Source organism: Bufo gargarizans, chromosome 4 (assembly GCF_014858855.1).
Source record: "Bufo gargarizans isolate SCDJY-AF-19 chromosome 4, ASM1485885v1, whole genome shotgun sequence".
Taxonomy (NCBI): domain Eukaryota; kingdom Metazoa; phylum Chordata; class Amphibia; order Anura; family Bufonidae; genus Bufo; species Bufo gargarizans.
Genome location: NC_058083.1, coordinates 271,936,355 through 271,956,649, shown reverse-complemented (window position 1 = coordinate 271,956,649; position 20,295 = coordinate 271,936,355). Strand labels below are relative to the sequence as shown.

The window sequence follows — 20,295 nt, the reverse complement described above, 5'->3', positions numbered from 1 at the left end:
CCCTGCGCTATATCGAGCAGGGCAACAGCTTTTTTGTTTATGTTTTTAACACTACTAGGCAGAGGCTTCCACCCAGCAATGGTCCAGGTGGCGTCACCGGCTCGGATGGACGTGCTTTACCATTGCCCTAGCCGTTTAACAGGCTAGGACAGCACTAAAGCCTGCCCATTAGTGCTGGTGAAGTCACCGGACTTATTGCTAGGCGGAAACCTTCGCTAGCTTACCCATGGAGAGTCCGGAACGTCACCGGATCTCCAGAAAAAGAGCAATGCAGCGCAGGACAAAGGAGAGCATCGGAGCTGCCTGGGTAAAAAGGGTAATATGTCCGTGTTCAGCTCTGAACCAAGACAACCCCTTTAAACAGCCAGTGAATATGGGCCATCAAAAAAAAGGATGCCCTATTTTTGGCCATTTTTTCACAGCCAGACAGACCCCATTGAAATCAATACGACCATTTTTAACGGCTGCTTAGAAAACGGGTACACTAGTGCAATATGGCCTTTTAGAGGGTAAAAATACAATGAATCACCTCATCCACTTGCACGGACAGAGGCAGTTGCTACTTTCTTGATTCTAAAAGACCTGCGCTTAAAGGGGTTCTGCAGTTTGTTTAAACTGACTACCTCTCCTCTGGATAGATCATCAGCATCTGATCGGCGGGGGTCCAACACCCGGGACCCCTGCCCATCAGATGTTTGTCAAGTGAACAGAGCTTAGCCGCGCCCAGGCCAGTTAATACTAGTTGTGATATCACTGGGCCTGCGGTAAACAGTGAGAAGGCAGCGGCGCTTCCTTCTCAAACAGCTGATCGGCGGGGGTCCCTGGGGTCGGACCCCCGCCGATCAGATGCTGATTATCTATCCAGAGGAGAGGTCATCAGTTTAAACAAACTGCAGAACCCCTTTCTAAGCACGATGACATCACGCGATCATGCTAGGAGCATGTGGTGACATCATAACGCTTGACATCAGGTCCTTCAGAAGGAAGAAGGTAGCAACTGAATCTGATCCTGCAAAAAACATTACAACTGGGGACCTGGGGGCCATTATTACCGCTGGTGGACACTCTGTGGCACATTATGTATACTGTAAAGGTTGGGATTTTTATTTTATTTTTTAAAGCCAATGAAACCCATGTATTTTTAAGAGTTGGAAAAATGGCCAAAGCTGAACTAAAACTAGCAGTGTCCATGTCCGCTCACCAGAGTACAAGTTTCAAAACAACTACTGGGATTTAAATTCAAATACGGAAGCGACTTTCTCGAAGCGTTGCATGACGGATATTGTAGTTCCCTCCTCGCGCTGTGGACTAGATAGCGCCCTGGCGTGAACCCGCTTTCCCAGAAGCCTCTGGGCGGCCCCGGTGCTTGATGGTGCGAGAATGAATCAGTGGCGTTGTTGTTAACGCCATATTGCGAGCAGAGGGAAGGAGACCGAGCCTGGTAACGCACGGCGGCGTCCTGAGCTGGTGCAGCATCCCGAGCCATCCGCCTCAGCCCCGCAGCTCAGCGCCCCAGAAGAAGCTGATACCTCTCCGGCACCGACGAGGGGGGACTGCCGGAGCCCGGGCCATCCAGGGAGCGGAGCCCAGTGTGAAGCCGAGTGACATCCTGCCGGCCCGGACATGGCCTGTGGAGCCACCCTTAAAAGGACTATCGACTTTGACCCGCTCCTCAGCCCGGCGGCCTCCCCGAAGAGAAGGCGATGCGCGCCCCTGTCCCCCTCCGCTTCCTCCCCACAGAAATACCTCCGTATGGAGCCGTCACCCTTCGGGGAGGTGTCCTCCCGGTTGACCGCAGGTAGGGCCTTGTGTGGCGGATGGATGATGGGCAGTGTGGGGGGCATGCATGTACTGGGGGAGGGGGTGCTTCCCCTCGCGGGCCCTGTGCCGAGTCTGTTCGGCCTTTCGTTGATTGGGAATGTAATGGCTTTTGTTCCCCCAGTAATTACCAGTGATGAGTGAAACAATAAAGGAGCACTCCTCCCCCAACACAGCTGGCCCCGAGGTGGAGGGTGGCTGCATAACGGGTGTTGTCATGGTGACATACCATGGTCACTTCTCCTACAAGTCGGGCCCTCTTATAGTTTCGGGGGTCCTATTTGTAGACCAGGAGGCCACTGGTGCAGCCCCCTCTCTACTGGTCGGGGTCTGGGCCCCCCACTGATTCTGAGAATGGAGTGCTGGGCAAGGAAAGGGGCATCACCACTGGATCAGTGGGGGTCTCCCTCTGATCACCTAGTCATGGCCTATCCTAGCCATAGGAGGCTGACAAACTGCCACAAAAACGTACCTCGGGGCATCTACCGCAGCATGCTGCGCTTTTATCTCCGGAAGACTTGTCTGAATGCTGGATCCGGAATTATTTTCCATAGGAATGTATTAGTGTGGGTTCCGGCATTCAAAATATCAGAATGCCGGATCCGTCCTTCGCAGACCGGTAATAATGGGGGGGTCGAAACGGGTCAGTATGACAGACGGATCAGTTCTTGCAATGCATTTGTAAGACAGATCAGGGTCCTGATCAGTCTTAAAATGCCATCAGTTGGCATGCGTTTTGCCGGCGACTGAACTTCCTGCCGGATTCCTCTGGCGCAAGTGTGAAAGTAGCCTTACTGAGCCCCTAATGTAAACCCGCCAGTTGGTGCTCCGGTGCATGCTGACTGACACAGAGAGCTCCTGTTTTGGACACTACTGAAATCCACGCACCGGTTTGCCTTATGCCGCATTCACACGCCAGTGACTTCAGTGCGGATGAGGGTTTATAGCGGCTAAAGGGGTCGTCCCTTGTGTGGGCAAGGTTATAGGCATTACACAGGACCACGTACCTCCCAGGATGGGCCTGTTAATAGTATACCGTCTCTGGAGGCGTCTTCAGAGTGAAATCTACGGAAGGGTCTTACTCCTAAAGTCACCTGCGATCACGCTGGCGGTTGTGTTCGCACACTTCTGAAAGAACCAACCAAATGTTTGCTGTATATTTGTGGCCTTTATGCGTCATGACGGGGTGTTGTGTACACAGGTCGGGGTTAGCGTGCGGGAGCGACACCTGAGGGCAGGGCTTTACCCTCCCAGATCGGGAAATACAGACGTTTGGAGTCTCTGTGGAGATATTGGGGATTATGGTGCATAATGAAGTCTCCGCCCAGTCTCCATTATAGTGACTGGGGCCGGGCAGAATTCCGGACGCACACGCGTGCAAATGGTAGTACGGCTCTGGCAGGCTGTTCCTCTGCCAGGGAAGACTAACGCCAGTGTGGAAGTAACCTTACTGTGTGTTCTGCACTATAAGACGCAGCCCAGGTTTAGACGCCAGAAAATGAGAACTTCCCTAGTGGTTTAATGGAGTGTAGGTGTCCATGTCAGCACAGCTGCATACACACCTGACAAACACGGCTCTGCTACTTATAAATCTCTTACATACACAATCATCTACACTAGCCTCCTACAGCCTAGCTGGCATAAATCGGAACTGAAGCCTGCCCACCTGGCTGAGCGTTGTTGCCCAGAGGGTGGTGATGCTGTGTGGTCTCTGACATCCTGAAGTCCAGGCAGTCTTGGAGGCGCAGGCCTCAGACGCTTAGGTCGTTGTCGCAGAGCTGCCCAGGGCAATGGCAAGCCATAGAGGTTAGGCATGTTGGACTCAATCCGCCTCACTCCGAGAGCTTGCCTTCAGCCGGGGCAGCTCCATGATCATGATCTAGGTGTCTTCTGAGGACTACCTGGACTTCAGGATGCCAGAGACCATCCAGCATCGCTGACCCCTCAGGTAGGCAGGCACATTGATGCCGGCTTCAGTTCTGGTGTATGCCAGTGAGGTGGTAGGAAGCAGTCAGGGGTTCTGGCCCACTATGGCTGCGGACTGTAAGGTGCAAGACTTTTATTTATTTTTCTTGCTAAAAAGTGTCTTATAGGCTGAAAAATATTGTAAATAGCGTCATCTTTTATAAGGCTACTTTCACACTGGCGTTTTGGCTTTCCGTTTGTGAGATCCGTTCAGCGCTCTCACAAGCGGTCCATAACGGATCAGTTTTGCCCTAATGCATTCTGAATGGAAAAGGATCTCCTCAGAATGCATCAGTTTGCCTCCGTTCAGTCTCCATTCCGCTCTGGAGGCGGACACCAAAGCGTTTTTCTGTCTGCCTGACGAAGCGTAGCCAAACGGATCCGTCCTGGCACACAATGTAAGTCAATGGGGACGGGTCTGTTTTCTCTGGCACAATAGAAAACGGATCCGCCCCCCCCTATTGACTTTCAGTGGTGTTCAAGACGGATCAGTTTTGGCTATGTTAAAGATAATACAAACGGATCCGTTCTGAACGGATGCATGTGGTTGTATTATCTGAACGGATCTGTCCATGATGGATCCTCACAAAACGCAAGTGTGACAGCCTAATCTGTACAGATCTAAAAAAAAATATATAGATCTATCTATTCTATTCTAATCTATCTAATCTAGCCAGCCAGCCAGCCAGGGTAGGGTTTATGTAGGGGAGTATTCAAACCTAGAAAACCGGAGTCATCAGAGCCCAAGGTCCTATTACATGGTATGATATGTGCACTTGTTTAAAGGGGCTTTCACGCGACCAGCTGCAAGTCAAAGGGGATTCCGATGTTGGCGGCAGCACATGCCTGGTGATCGTCCTGATCCGCAGCCAGTCAGGGTAGTATCTGCCCCCCTGTATCTGCACCCACCATGTTGTCTATGTACAACATGTACATTTTGCTGCAGCTGCCATGTCTATGAAGCAGAAAAGGTCAAGCAGTAATGGATGTCTGATATTGTGCTGGTCTGTGCGTCCATGGATGACCATTACATCTGGTTGGTAATGGAGGCCACAGGACTGCTGTATACTAGGGGAAGCCGTTCTCACATAGAGGAGTGCAGTCGCTGCAGTCCCATGGCACTCGCCTGGGGTCATTGTGCAGCAGTACATGTTATATTGTGGTGGTTGGTTGCGATTCTAGCACCAGGACTATTAATGGCATTTCAGGACTGCGCTAGATGCATTTGGCCGGATCCACAGTAATATGTCCACTCCACCCCCACGAAGTGGTCAGAATTTCCTGTATGTAAAGCGGTTTTACAGCATTGGGCTAGGCTAGCACGTTTGTTTATTAGGGGGGGGTTATTCATATGCAAATGAGAAGTTTGAGCGCCAGGAGGCGGGGCTGAAACCTTTGAGCACTGCTTTGTAACACCCCCTGTGCTCTGCCCTTGATTGAGGGGGCTCTGACATGCTGGGGGCAGAGCTGTGTGCTAGCAAGTAGATGTCATATACTCCATGTACTATAGCTTCACCACATTCAGATCTGCTCAGAAAGCGTATCTATCACAAGCACAATATGATTATACAGACCCCAGTAATGTCTGTTAGCTTATAAGGGGGAAAAATACTTCTCTGTGGTAATGCTATAGCTTGATGTTAAAGGGGTTCTCCAGGAATTAATACAAATACTTCTATAATATTTCATAATAAATATATTCACAAATACCTTTCATTACTTAGAATGGCTTGTTTTGTCTAGGGAGCAATCATTAGGAGAAATAAAATGGCTGCCGTCCTATTTGTACACACAAAACTTGTCCTAATCACACGGGATGACCAGATACTTCACCACAATGAGCCATAGTGCTGCCTCATCCTTCTCTCTGCTCTGTTTGTCAGGAATCATGATCCTGAATACAGGTGAATCTCTGTGGGAATGGAGATGAGGAGGGTGGGGATGTGACTAATGAGCAGCAGCAGCACTTGTATGCAGCCTCCATTACCACAGTCTGTCCTGTCTGTCCTCTCTGTACTTCATGTCTCCTCATGAACTAAATTCCCCAGAGATTCACCTGAAGTTCTATCATGATAATCCCTGACAAGTAGAGAGGAGGAGGCAGCTGTTTAGCTCAGTGTTGTGAAGTAACTTGTCCTCCTGTGTGGTCAGGACAGGTTTTGTGTGTACTAATGTGAAAGCGGCCATTTTATTTCTCCTAATGATTGCTCCCTTAGACAAAACTGGAGCAATTATAAATAATGAAAGGTATTTGAGAATATATTTATAATAGTTATATTTAATCCTTTCTACCTTGGGACAGTTTCAACCTTCCTGCCCAGGCCTTTTTTATTTTATTTTTTTGCAAATGTCATTTTATGTGGTAATAACTTTGGAACGCTTTTGTTTATCCAAGCCATTCTGAGATTTTCTTGTGACACATTGTACTTCAAAATAGTCATAAATTTGAGACAATATATTTCACCTTTTGGTAAATTTGGGATTTTTTTTCATAAATAAACTTCAAAATTTCAATTTCTTTGCTTTTAAAACAGAAAGTGATACCTCATAAAATATTTATTACTTAACATTCCCCATATGTCTACTTTGTTAGGCTAGTTTCACACTAGCGTTCGGCTGTCCGCTCGTGAGCTCCGTTTGAAGGAGCTCACGAGTGGACCCGAACGCTTCCATCCAGCCCTGATGCAGTCTGAATGGATGCGGATCCGCTCAGACTGCATCAGTCTGGCGGCGTTCAGCCTCCGCTCCGCTCAGCAGGCGGACACCATTTTTTTTTTTTTTAATATTTTTTTTAGGACCGATAATTTGTAAACTTTCAGGCCGATAGCCGATAATTTATACCGATATTCTGGGAATTTTCATTTTTGAAAAAAAAATTAAAAATTCCCACAAATCTGCTGGAAAATAATGTTTATTGTTAATGTGTATTTTTTTTTTTTTGGTAAATCTTTCTTTTTCATTTATATTTAATATTTTGGTGTTTTTATTTTTGTAACTTTTTTTTTAACTAACTTTTAGCCCCCTTAGGGACTTGTCCTATTCACCCTGATAGAGATCTATCAGGGTGAATAGGAGCTCACACTGTCCCTGCTGCTCTGTGCTTTGTGCACACAGCAGCATGGAGCTTATCATGGCAGCCAGGGCTTCAGTAGCATCCTGGCTGCCATGGTAACCGATCGGAGCCCCAGCATTACACTGCTGGGGCTCCGATCGGAGGAGCAGGGGAGAGGGGATCCTGTGGGGGGGGGGGGGGGCGCACTGCGACTGGGGTGGGGGGGCCCTATGCGCCACCAATGCTTAATACTGGGGGGGAGGGGCGGCGCACTGCGCCACCAATGCTTAATACTGGGGGGGGAGGGAGGGGGCACACTGCCACCAATGTCTAATACTGGGGGGCTTGGGGGGGGGGGGGGGCGCGCACTACGCCACCAATGAAGCTTAATCTCTAATTTCTTCATATACAGGAGGCGGGAGCTGGCTGCAGGATCACCTAGCCGGCTCCCGACCTCTATGAGCAGTAGCTGCGATCTGCTGTAGTTAACCCCTCAGTGGCCGCGGATCGCAGCTACTGCTCATAGAGGTCGGGAGGCGGCTATGTGATCCTGCGCAGCCAGCTCCTGCCTCCTGTATATGAATAAATGAGAGATTCCTCTTCATTGGTGGCGCAGTGGCCATAGCTCCTCCCCCCCTCTTGTCCCCTGTCCTTTCATTGGCAGCAGCAGCACAGGGGGAGGAGACACTGCTTCCTTCTCCCCTGTGCTGCTGCTGAGGGAACACGGAGAGCGTTGTCAGCAGCGCGATCTGTGTTCCCCATACGCTATCGGAATATTGGCAAAATAGATGCAGATACCGATAACGGTCAAAATCCTAATTATCGGCCGATAATATCGGTGAAACCGATAATCAGTCGATCCCTAGTCTGAAGTCACTTTGCGAGGCTTACATAGTGGAAACCACCCATAAATTAGCCCATTGTAGAAACAACACACCTCAAGCTACTCAAAACAGATTTGACAAACTTTGTTAATCCTTTAGGTGTTCCACAAGAATTAAAGGAATATGGAGATGAACAAACGCCATATGGTTTTTGGAAATATATTACTAGAAAATTTAGACTGGCTTATTCATAGTCATAGGTGCATATCCATAAAGCAAACATAATTAATAATAAAAAAAAATGGCTGCACACACATATAAGCAGTAAACCTGAGAAATGGGGCTCATTCTAAATTCAAGTGGTATTATACCTACTATAAATGGATCAATGGAAGCTCATATGTATATGGTTTTTGGAAGGCAGATTTTGCTGGACTGGTTTTTAGATGCCATGTCCCATTTTAAGCCCCCCTGATGCACCCTTACTGTAGAAATTCCCAAAAAGTGATCCCATTTTGGAAACTAGGGGATAGGATGCCAGTTTTATTGGTTCTATTTTGGGGTACATATGATTATTAATTGCTCTATTATGTTTTTTTTGTGAGGCAAGGTAACCAAAAAGTCTGTTTTGGCACAGTTTTTTATTTTTTACAACATTCATCTGACGTTAGATCATGTGTTATTTTTATAGAGCAGGTTGCTACGGATGCAATGATATCGAATAAGTCTACTTACTTTGTTTCAGTTTTACATAAAGCATTTTTGAAATAACATTGGTCTCCATTTTCTAAATGCCTTTTTCTTTTCTACCGTTAGTCTTGTGCAGGGGCTTTTTTTTTTTTGCAGGAATAGTTGACGTCTTTATTGGTACCATTTTTGGGTACATGTGTTTTTTTTTTTTTATCATTCGTTATTACACTTTATGGGGCAAGTTGACCCAAATTTTTTTAATTTTGGCAGTTTTTATTTTATATTTTCATCGTTCATCTGAGGGGTTGGGTCATGTGATATTTTTATAGAGCAGATCGTTACGGACGTGGCAATACCGAATGTCTACTTTTTCTTATTTAAGTTTTACACAATAGCCTTTTTGAAACCCCAAAAAATATTTTTTGTCTCCATAGTCTGAGAGCCATAGCTTTTTTTTATTTTTTAACCAATTGTTTTAGGTAGGGTCTCCTTTTTTGCGGGATGAGGTGACTGTTTGGTACTATTTTGGGGGGGCATATGCCTTTTTAATCGCTTGGTGTTGCAATTTTTGTGCTGTAAGGTGACAAAATGGCTTTTTTGGCACTTATTTTTTTTAGGTGTTCACCTGAGGGGTTAGGTCATGGGATATTTTTATAGAGCTGGTTACCGACGTGGCAATACCTAATATTTATCCTCGGGATTAGGTGACAGTTTTGTTGGTATAATTTTGTGGGACATACTCCTTTTTGATCGCTTGGGTGTTGCACTTTTTGTGATGTAAGGTGACAAATGGCTTTTTTTGACACAGGTTTTTATTATTTATATATTTTTTATGGTATTTATCGGACGGGTGGATCATGTGATACATTAGGTATCGCCACGTCCGTAACGACCGGCTCTATAAATATATATATTTTTTAACTTTATGACTAACTCTTGGGGGTCTGAACCCCTCTGCAATGAATTACATCTGTATTGTAATGCATTGCCTGTTAGTGTATACAGAGTAATACACTAACAGGTTGCCTAGGAGACCCAGTCTGGGGCTGGATCTCCCAGTAGAAGGAAGGTCCCGATGCCGTGCAAGGCATTAGGCAGCCTCTACACAGCATCAGGCTTCCTTCTCACCCATTGGGTCCCCGCCACAGCAGCATATAGGGGGGGGTTAATGCTCCGGCATCGGGGTTTTCACCGATGCCGACGGGAACAGCTGGTCCCCTGGAGCTGATCGGGCGGGCACAGCTCCTGCACCCGATCGATCAGCGGGCCGTAATAGTACGCCACTGGGTGGCAAGTCACTTCTCGCTGCACAGTACTAGTATGGCACTGGGCGGGAAGGGGTTAAAGGGGTTGTCTCACCTGATAGTTAGTTGTGTTTGATGTTATTTTCAGTCACTTTGTAATGTACTTTGTTTTCTATATGGCTTCTCTTTCCCCTTTTCTTTCATTATAGCTTCCTTTAGACCCCGCTCGTCTCTAGGGGTTACGGCCACCGCTGGAATATACTTGTGGTGGCCGCGCTTTCTTGGAGATAAATATCTGGCCTTTCTGGTGGCCGGGAGCGAGTGTACATAGAGGCCAGTGTTTGTGCATTCGCTTCCGTCCCCGGCCACCTGGTATGTATTCTTGGATTAGCTCCTGCACCTGGCCACCTCGTTCTTCTACAGAACAGCCCTGAAGCTGTTCTCTTCAGTTATGCTAGGAGGGTAAATAGTGTAACATGTAATATACAGATTGCAAGTGCCGGCTGTCATCTTGTGAAAGATGACTGTAGGAAAGCTTCAGATCTGACCTGAAGGTTTCCTACAGTGGCTGGCAGAGCGGTCCTATCTGTCTCCTGGTAACCTCATCAGGAGACAGACATCACTGCTTGCTGGGACCCACTCATCTCTCTATGCAAATATATAGAGATAATAGTGTGCAGTGATCTATGGAGAGGCAAGGGTTACTGTCAGGAGGAGAAGCCCAGAACTAAGCCCGCAGAGATGCCGGGAAGGCAGAAGGTGAGACAACCCCTTTAAGTATTTTTATTTTCTTAATTCCCGGAGAACCCCTTTAGGCCCCTTTCACACGGGCGAGTTTTCAACGTGGGTGCAATGTGTGAGGTGAACACATTGCACCCGCACTGAATCCGGACCCATTCATTTCTATGGGGCTGTGCACACGAGCGGTGATTTTCACGCATCACTTGTGCCTTACGTGAAAATCGCAGCGAGCTCCATTTTGTGCATTTTTTCACGCAACACAGGCCCCACAAAAGTGAATAGGGCTGCGTGAAAATCGCAAGCATCCGCAAGCAAGTGCGGATTCGGCACATAACAGCCTACGGGCCCCATAGACTATAATGGGGGGTCTATTCAGTTTCCCGCTTACAGGAAGATTTTCGAAGCGGAGACAAGAGTCGTGTATGCAGGACTTGTGTCTCCACTTCAAAACTCTTCCTCCGAGTGGAAACCTAACGGACCCCATTATAGTCTAGGGCAGTGATGGCTAACCTCTGGCACTCCAGCTCTGGTGAAACTACAACTCCAGCACACACTATTCATTTCTATGGAGTTGAGAACAGCCAAGCAAGTTTACATTTTGGGAGTTGTAGTTTTACCACAGCTGGAGGTTGGCCATTGCAGGTGAAGCTATAGTACATAGAGTATATGAGGTTTACATGCTAGCACACAGCTTTGCCTGCTGTGTAACCTTGTCAACCAAGGGGAGGGGGGCATGTTCAGAGCACAGAGGGTTTTACAAATTGGTGCTCAAAGGATTAAGCCCCTCCCCCTGGTGCTCAAACTTCTCGTTTACATATGAATCCAAAAGCAGATATCTCTGCAGCTACTTGACATACAGAGAAAAGAAATGTATAGTTTTAATCAGCATGATGAGCCCTACCAGGCAGTATGCCTGTTTTAATAGGGTTAGTCCTGGTGACAGAGGCACTTTAAAGCTCATGTATTTAGAGCCCCCGTGCCAGGACCCTGTATAGCAGCACAAGCTAAGACCCGTAGTGCTCTGTGCCTACGTGAAGCAATATATTCTCTAGATGCCACATTTCTTCCTCACAAATTTGTATGGAGAACCTCTAACATTGGAGATGCATAAAGCCCATATTACAGAAAAGTACCACAATTCTCTCATGTAGCCCAGCAACTGAAGCTGGCCCTATGATCCTCTGGTGGTTGTAGACGGCAGAAGACTTCTGCTGTGGTGCATGTTGACATGTCAAGTTCTCCCAGTATGGCACTAGGCGTGTAGGGATGTGGTATGTCTCATTTCCAGCAGAGGACTGGTCACGAGCTGTGGTTACAGCACTTGCGCAATTGTCTGGCTGACGTCTTTGCAGTAACTTCCTGCCCGGCTTGAGAAGTTGGTACCTGTTGTGCCTCTGTACACGGGGCATTTGGGCTATACGTCAGACATGAACATATTGTATGCCATAAAGACTATGCAACCTGTGAACGGAGGTGGAGTGCCTCCTTTTGCTTTGAAGGTATAAGCCTCATCTGACAATTGAGCAGATATCAGCAGGGTATACACATGGACAGATTTATCAAAACTGGTGTAAAGTAGAACTGGCCTAGTTGCCCAAAGCAACCAATCAGATTCCAGCTTTCATTTTTCCAAGCAACTTTGGAAAATGAAAGGTGGAATCTGGATGGTTGCTATAGGCAACAAAGCCAGTTTTGCTTTACACTAGTTTTAATAAATCTTCCCTAATGTCTTCTACTGTAAACATGGATTGTGGGATAAGCAGTGACACTTGGGTGTAAGCTACTTCTCTATTCCCTCCTGCTATAATGCTGCACTATTAATCTCAACCCATCCCATGACTGTCTAGAACATCTAGTTGGCCCTTAGAAATAATCAGCTTGCCTGTTTCTGCAGAGGTCCATGTATGGTGCGCTAGACATGGGAGAGCAAGTCTGTAATCCAAAGGCACTGGCGGGAAACCATAAATGCCACACTTTAATCCATATCAGGAATGCTCAACCGGCGGCCCTCCAGGTGTTGTAAAACTATAACTCCCAGCATGCCATTCTGTAGGCTTTCTGGGCATGCTGGGAGTTCTAGTTTTGCAACATCTGGAGGGCCGCAAGTTGGGCATTCCTCATCCAGATATTAAAGGGAACCTGTCGCCATAAAAATGCAATGTAAGCTACCGGCAGCATGGTATAGAGCAGAAGGAGCTGAGCAGATTAATATGTAGTTTTATCATTCATTTGTATAACAGCCATAGAGCGCAGGCCTTTAATCACTGATGGGACCGCCTCCCTGACTTCAAAGAATGAGCAAGAATAGAAATGTGTAAAATACTGAATATTTTCCCGTAAAACTACATATCAATCTGCTCATCCTGCCGCAGCTCAGCTTCCCTGTTCAACCTGACGGGTTCCTTTTAAATATAGTTCCTATCCCACAGCCCTTTTAGCCAGCCTACGCTTCGAATCTGCGTCTTCCTAGATGGCCATCTAGTTGGCTCTTGGGCTAGACTATGTATGCTTTACATGTGCCTCCTGCACATGACTCTATTTTATTTCTGAATCTGATCCGCATTTTTTGTGGATCGGATGCAGACCCATTAATTTCAATAGGGCCCCAAAACATGCGGACAGTGCCCCATGTTCGACCTACAAAAACTAGAACCTGTCCTATTCTTTAGGCATTTTTACAACAGGGCGCAGCATATTGCTGGATGCGCACAGTATCCGTATTTTGTATAACCGTGGTTTCCAGACCGCAAAATAAATATGGTCGTATGCATGAGGCCTTAGATAGCTGCAGCTATGATTGTGAATATGCTGGAGAGCAGCGAAGTTAAAGGGGTTGTTTGGGATTGGGGACATTATATTGTATGTGCACAGCAGTCCCCTAAATATTACGTTAATACCTGTCCTACCTTTAACATATTTCTGATGCCCCATTTGTAATTCACAAAACCTCAGCCGGAAGTGCCGGTTTTTTAAGAATCAGTGACGGGTCCCATTCTGCAGAGCGAAGCCTCTTCCACGTCACCGTCGCCCACAGTAATTATTCACAGTTCATGGATGGGCGGTAACAGACCGCTCTAAGCCACGTCCCTCTGGTCCGGTGAAGTCACTGGGCAGGGCGCTTTATTATCAATGAAGGAGGCGGCATATGAATTAGGGGGGCGGATGCACGGAGGAGCAGACAGACACCAGAAATCACACGGTGCTGCTCTGCGCTGGGACCCAGAAGGCAGTGCGGCAAGAAGTTACTGCATACATAAACAGATGTCAACAAGCAGTGGGGGACTGTCGGAGCCCGGCTGAAGTCGGAAAAATACATAAAATCTTCTGGGGGGACCTTGAAACCTCTATTAATAGTGAGTAAAGTGTTTTTGTAAGAAAAAAAAGTGTTTATCCTGGACAACCCCTTTAAACCCTTGTGACTATTTGGGTGTAAGGTGTTGGAGTAACCCAGGTTTTACTTTCTTTGCAGAACAAATCCTTTACAACATAAAGCAGGAGTATAAGCGCATGCAGAAGAGAAGACATCTAGAAAGCAGCTTTCAGCAGACCGAGCCCTGCTCCTCTGAAGGCCAGTCACATCAGTTTTTGCCTGTGGGTCAAAATCTACCCGGTAAGTAAACGGCCATGAGCCCGTTGGTAACTGCTTAGTTGGTCTCTGCAGGGAAAGTTTGACTTTGAGACATAGACGTTACATGAGTGGTCACTTACTGGCTGACCAAGTGCCTGACTGAGGCCAAGACCGTCACCTGTTGCTGGTAGACTTTTGTGTGTTTTGGGGTACATAGAACTAACCTTTACTAGCTTTTTTTTTTTTGTGTGTTGGTAATGAGGAGAAAAAAAGCTGTTCGGCCCTTGTTCTTTGCACTTTAAATGTGTGACATTCACAGTCTCCCTCTTCTCCCGACATCACGCTGTACCTGCATGAGTTCAGTCTGACCTCTGCAGTTAGTACTGTCTTGTGGTCCATAAGTTGCGGATTTCCAAAACAGATACCGGCCGTGTGCATTCTGTATTTTGCGGAACGTAACGGCTGACCCACAATGGAACAGTCTTATCCAGGTCTGTAATGCGACGCCAGAGATTATATATTTCATTTTAATGGACAGTGAACGCTGTAAAAAACTAAATTTAAAAATGAAATGATTCATTGAAAAAATGAAACAAGCCCCCATATAGACAAGTAAAACGTACAGCTCTTGGAAAGAGCAGAGGAAAAACTGAAAATGTAAAACTGCCATCGTAAAAGGGTTAATTGATGAGAATGAGCTGACCCTATGCCATGGGCAATTTTCGAAATTCGCATTATATTGTGCATTTAAAGCTGAGCATTGTTCTTTTCATTACAGGCACATCATCCGCATCACCACTGAGGAAGGAGCAGCCACTGTTTACTCTGAGGCAGGTTGGAATGATATGTGAACGTCTGCTAAAAGAACGAGAAGATAAAGTTCGTGAAGAATATGAAGAAATTTTGACCACAAAACTGGCAGGTATGATTAGTCTTATGCCCCATGATTCTTACATAATGGCTATTGGTAGAAAAACCCCCATAGTCATACTGTTATTCATGGAGTAACAGGTTTTATATGTATTAGGCTGGTCATCTGGTGCCCCTCTGCTCAGGATTAGCTCCAAAACTTCGTTATTAACATGCGCTCTGTACAGCGTTACAACGTATGGGCTCCACTGAGGCAATCTTATCACCACCAGTAACGCGAGACTTATTTAGTATTTATTTTAGTCTTGTGCCCGGACCGTTAGTTTTCTGCGCATACATTAGGGTTTCAAAATCCGAATAAATGAGCCACAAACACGTTCAGATGTTTAAACATTAATATATGTGCAGAAACTAAGTCTGGGCGCAAGACTAGACAAGCGCATATTATTACGAATTGGGTTCTGTCTGAACCCACTTTGCTTAACCCTACTCAGGATATCTGAAACCAAAAGAGAATTAAAAGGGTATTCCTGATTTAATGATAACATTTCTTTATTTAGAGAATAGAATCTTGAACAATTTTTGTAATGTATTTAAAATTTTGCTCACAGCCCTTTACATCCATGTAGTAGTCTCTACCTAAAAAAATGGCATGCCAGTTTTAGGGCTCTTTCACACCTGCGTTATTGTCTTCCGGCATAGAGTTCCGTCGTCGGGGCTCTATGCCAGAAGAATCCTGTTCAGGATGTCTTCAGTTCCGGAACGGAACGTTTTTTGGCCGGAGAAAATACTGCAGCATGCTGCGCTTTTTGCTCCGGCCAAAAATCCTGAAGACTTGCCGCAAGGCCGGATCTGGAATGAATGCCCATTGAAAGGCATTGATCCGGATCTGGCCTTAAGCTAAACGTCGTTTCGGCGCATTGCCGGATCCGACGTTTAGCTTTTTCTGAATGGTTACCATGGCTGCCGGGACGCTAAAGTCCTGGCAGCCATGGTAAAGTGTAGTGGGGAGCGGGGAGCAGTATACTTACCGTCCGTGCGGCTCCCCGGGCGCTCCAGAGTGACGTCAGGGCGCCCCAGGCGCATGGATGACGTGATCGCATGGGGCGCTATGACGGATGGTAAGTATACCGCTCCCCGCTTCTACTATGGCAACCAGGACTTTAATAGCGTCCTGGGTGCCATAGTAACACTGAAAGCATTTTGAAGACTGATCCGTCTTCAAATGCTTTCAGTACACTTGCGTTTTTCCGGATCCGGCGTGTAATTCCGGCAAGTGGAGTACACGCCTGATCCGGACAACGCAAGTGTGAAAGAGGCCTTAGTCCTGTAAAATGCAGGACTATACATGGCATCAGTCAGTTGTAACCTGGCTTTCAGTTAACTGCCCAGACTGTGGAGCTGAACATATACACTGTATAAAGTATTATTTTAGAAAATTGTGTAGATAGATGGATATCTCTGCATCTGTGAAATGCAAGTTCTCTTCTGAGCCATACGTATGTACTAAAGTTTGCTCTGAGGATCACATTGTGATGACCTCCCATTACTCTTTTAGAACAATATGATGCTTTTGTGAAGTTCACGCATGACCAGATTATGCGACGATATGGAGAGCAGCCTGCTAGCTGTAAGTATGAGAAAATGAACCTTTAGGTCTAGTAAGATTGCTCATTTCTGACTGAGGGGTATGGATGGGATAGTAAGAGAACATGGCATCTGTCTGAGTGAATGTGGATTAGGTGCCAGGCAACATATGCACAAGCGTGGGGTAAAATCTTATCTAATGCAGCCAGCCCTCTTTGGAAAGTAACTGAGGTAGATTGGCAGACCAATACTATTAATTATACATTAGAGGCAGGGATACCACTGGGACAAGCATAAACGAATAAGCAACATGGAAATACACAATGGCGCCATAAGTCAGTGATGTAAGGGAATTGCTACAAAAACAGTATTGCATTGTAAATGGGAACTGTCATGTCCCCCCAAAAAAGTAAAGTGGACAGCTAGCTTGCCTTTTATTAGCTGTGACCACCTGCTCTGGACACCGCTGGCGCTCCTGAGATCCAGTGCTCTTCCTGGCCTTCCTTCCGCGCTGTACTGTGACCCGATGTTGCACTGTGTGAGTTCAGAGAGCGCCGACAGCACAGTGTGAGGAGCATGCAGGAGAAGACTGAGAATACAGAGCTCCCCTGCACTAATGAGCGCTTGTATAATCGGAGCGCTCATTAGTATTCACCCCAGTGAAGTGTCTTTTATAGGGTGAAAAATACAGTACGTGATTGAAGTGGAACAGTTGGGATTAGTACATGGGCAGCCACATCTTGGCACCCCTAGAGACATCCATAATTTGCTATACTAAAGCACTGTTAAAGGGATTGTCACCAGAATTAACTCTATTTAAAATAGCTGACATTAGCGTCGTGCTAATGTCAGCTGACCCTAACTAGCCTATTCCTACTTTTATCTATGCCCCCGTTACTCCAGAAATCTAACTTAGATAATATGCTAATTAGCCTCTATGTTGCCCCTGCTTCTAGAGGCTCCATCTGCCGCACCCTGCCTGGCCAGGCAGCGTTGGTCTCCTACTGCCGGCCCTGTCCGCTATGTAACTCTCGCACCTGCGCCACCCCGTTCAGTATTGGGCGCAGGCGCATTTAGTGAAGGGCGCTTGCCGGCTGCACCCAGTACTGAACTGCGCGAGATTTCCCCAGTGCCGGCAGTTGGAGGTGAAGACTGCCTGGCACTGTCAATCTAGTGTAGCAGGGCGTGGCCAGAGGTGGGAGAACGGAGCCTCTAGGAGCAGGGGCAATGCCCCTTGTACCTAGAGGCTAATTGGCATATTATAAAAGTTAGATTTCTGATGTAATGGGGGCATAGATAAAAGTAGGAATAGGCTGGTTAGGTTTAGCTGACATAAGCACATCACTAATGTCAGCTAGCTTAATAGGTGACAGAAACCCTTTAACTTGTGATGCACATCTGCACACTGGAGCCAGCAGGGGGTGACTCCTGCTTATCTGGTGTCTGGATTTTTAGGTTATTGCTGAGTGATGTAAATTTGTCTGAGTTTATAACGGTCTCCTTTTCTCTGCAGATGTCTCATGAATCGGTCCTCGCCTCTCCCGGCTGTTCTCCCATGTTGCTGCAAGATGTCCTACTTATGAATTGCAGCAAGGCCATATTTCCCTACCCCGTGAACACAGCTTATTTCAAGCTTCTGTCAGTGGCAACCACTCTTATGCAGCAACTGGTTTTCGAGTGCTCCCTGATGTCAGTGCCACCTGGATGTGGATCTATGCTACCTGTACTAATATACCAGTGGCCTCATTGCTGTATCATTGAAATCTGGCTTCTTTTTGTTAATGTTTTAAAATGGATAAAAGCTGGTGTTCAGGAACATGCCCTGTACCTGTTGTAGAAATCAGTCTTCTTGATAACTTTTAACAGTTCACTACAAACGCAGCGTCCACTGTCAGAACGGTGACGTAAGCAATGGGACTTTTTTTTTTTTAAATGACATTTATCAGCTCTGACTCTGGAAAAAGTAAATAGGGCATGTGCATTTTAAAGAACTTTTGTGGGGGAAGTAAAACGGATTTGATTACTTGTTTTGTAGTTTTTATTTATTCTATCCGTCTTTAACAAATGTTTAATGCATTTTTTTTCTGTCTTTCATTGTTTAACTGCCTTGTAGTACTGGAATTTAGTTGGAAAATAAAAAATGTACAAAAACTTTTTTTCCCAATATGTTCCGAAGGTAATGACTGTACAGCAAATATTCAGAACTGGGCTTACTCCTTTTTAGGGCGTGTGTATATGGGGGAAATTATTACAGTAGTGGCATGACTATCATTACTACGCCAGTACCATGTTCCCTTTTATATTGGAACACTATATGGAGATCCTGTTGGAGCTGAATTATAGGGTTGTTCTGTTCCAGGAGGAAACTGGACAACACTTCGGATCTGCCTGCAGTGGAGAATAAAGTACTTTCTTGATGGATCCTTCCCTAATGCTCTGGTTTTCCTGGCTGCAGCAGTGACATCACGTTGACATGTGACTGCTGCAGCCAGTCACTCGCTTCAGCAGTACACCTTATAAGTCCAGTGACTGAACGACTGGGAGATCTGGTAGCTGTGCCATAGGTTATGCTAAGAATTATGGCAGATTCCCTATATTGGCAGTTATACCCATTAAATGAGTACAAAAGGCCAGTGGTGGGAGTTCCCGAAATGAGGCCTGTAGTAATGAGTATCTTTTTGCCCCTGAATAGCTGAACTAGTAGATGGCAGAGGTAAGCCATTTCCCTGACTTGGCATATAACGCTGTCTAGTAGGCACAATTGCATTTTTGCGTTCATACTATGAAAATTTAGTTATTGAAATGTTCATTGGGATCACATAGTCTGAGGGCCAAATATTCGAACAAAAAACTCCAGATCCTACACAATTTCTAGGCCACTATTCAGCTTTGACCCTTTCAGGACAAAGCCTGTTTTTAACATTTTTTTTTTTTGAGTTCCCTTTGTACTTTCTAAGATTCTGTGGTCAGCAAATTGCACACACCGGCCATGTGCATTTTGCGGAACCTCCTGTGCTTATCCTTTATGGCCAAGTATAGGACATGTTCTATGTTTTTGCGGGTGCCGTGGAACAGACATATAGATGCGGACAGCACACTGGCCACATTTAGCGGTCCCATTGAAAAAATGTGGATCAGATGTGGACAGTCGTGTGCCTGAGCCCTAAACTTTTTTTTATTTTTATTTTTTTATAGCCATATGAGGGCTTGTTCTTGGACAATTTTTAACGGCACCATTTAACTTGCCATATCTTGTATTGAAAAATATTTTTTTGGGGGGGGGGGGGTTTATATATAATGTGTGGAAGCAGTTTGTCAGAATATGGGGATGCAAAGAGGAATGTTTTTCATAGTAGTAAAATGTTAACTTGGAATCGCATTGACCCTTGGAATAATATATTTTTTTTTTAAAAGAAACCCCCAAAAAACTGGAATTTTTATTATTTAAGAATTTTGTTTTGGACATGGCAATACCTGTTTTTTCTTTCTATATATAATTGGGAAAGGGGGTGATTATTAAAGGGAGTGATTATTAAAGGGAGTCTGTCACCACAATTTGCCCTTATAGACCACTTACATAGCACTGTAGCATAACTATAGATCAGTCAAATGGTACCTTTGCCCCTGGTGAACATCCAAACAAAAAGACAAAGGTACCATTTGACTGATCTATAGTTATGCTATAGTGCTATGTAAGTGGTCTATAAGGGCAAATTGTGGTGACAGACTCCCTTTAAACCTTTTTTTAATGTACTTTTAGTCCCTTTAGGGGACTTGTACACGCAATCTTGTGATCACTTGTTCTAAAGAGTGCAGTACAATAGTAGTGCAGTCTTGGATTTTCACAGCCTGCCTAGCTCACTGCTTTTCAGGCAGCTTGCAATGACCAGGCCTGTGAGCCTTCACAAGGCCCCAGGCTGTCAGAGCAACAAATTG

The 20,295-nt window shown here is 45.8% G+C and overlaps 1 protein-coding gene across 1 annotated transcript; it reads left to right on the top strand.

The window, feature by feature from the left end:
* Nucleotides 1-1,363: 1,363 nt before the first annotated feature.
* AKIRIN2 (akirin 2) lies at nucleotides 1,364-18,510 on the top strand. The gene is made up of 5 exons (XM_044291632.1): nucleotides 1,364-1,798; nucleotides 13,804-13,944; nucleotides 14,681-14,824; nucleotides 16,331-16,402; nucleotides 17,873-18,510. The coding sequence occupies exons 1-5, from the start codon at nucleotides 1,624-1,626 to the stop codon at nucleotides 17,881-17,883; spliced, it is 543 nt and encodes a 180-aa protein (XP_044147567.1). The 5' UTR covers nucleotides 1,364-1,623; the 3' UTR covers nucleotides 17,884-18,510.
* Nucleotides 18,511-20,295: the final 1,785 nt, after the last annotated feature.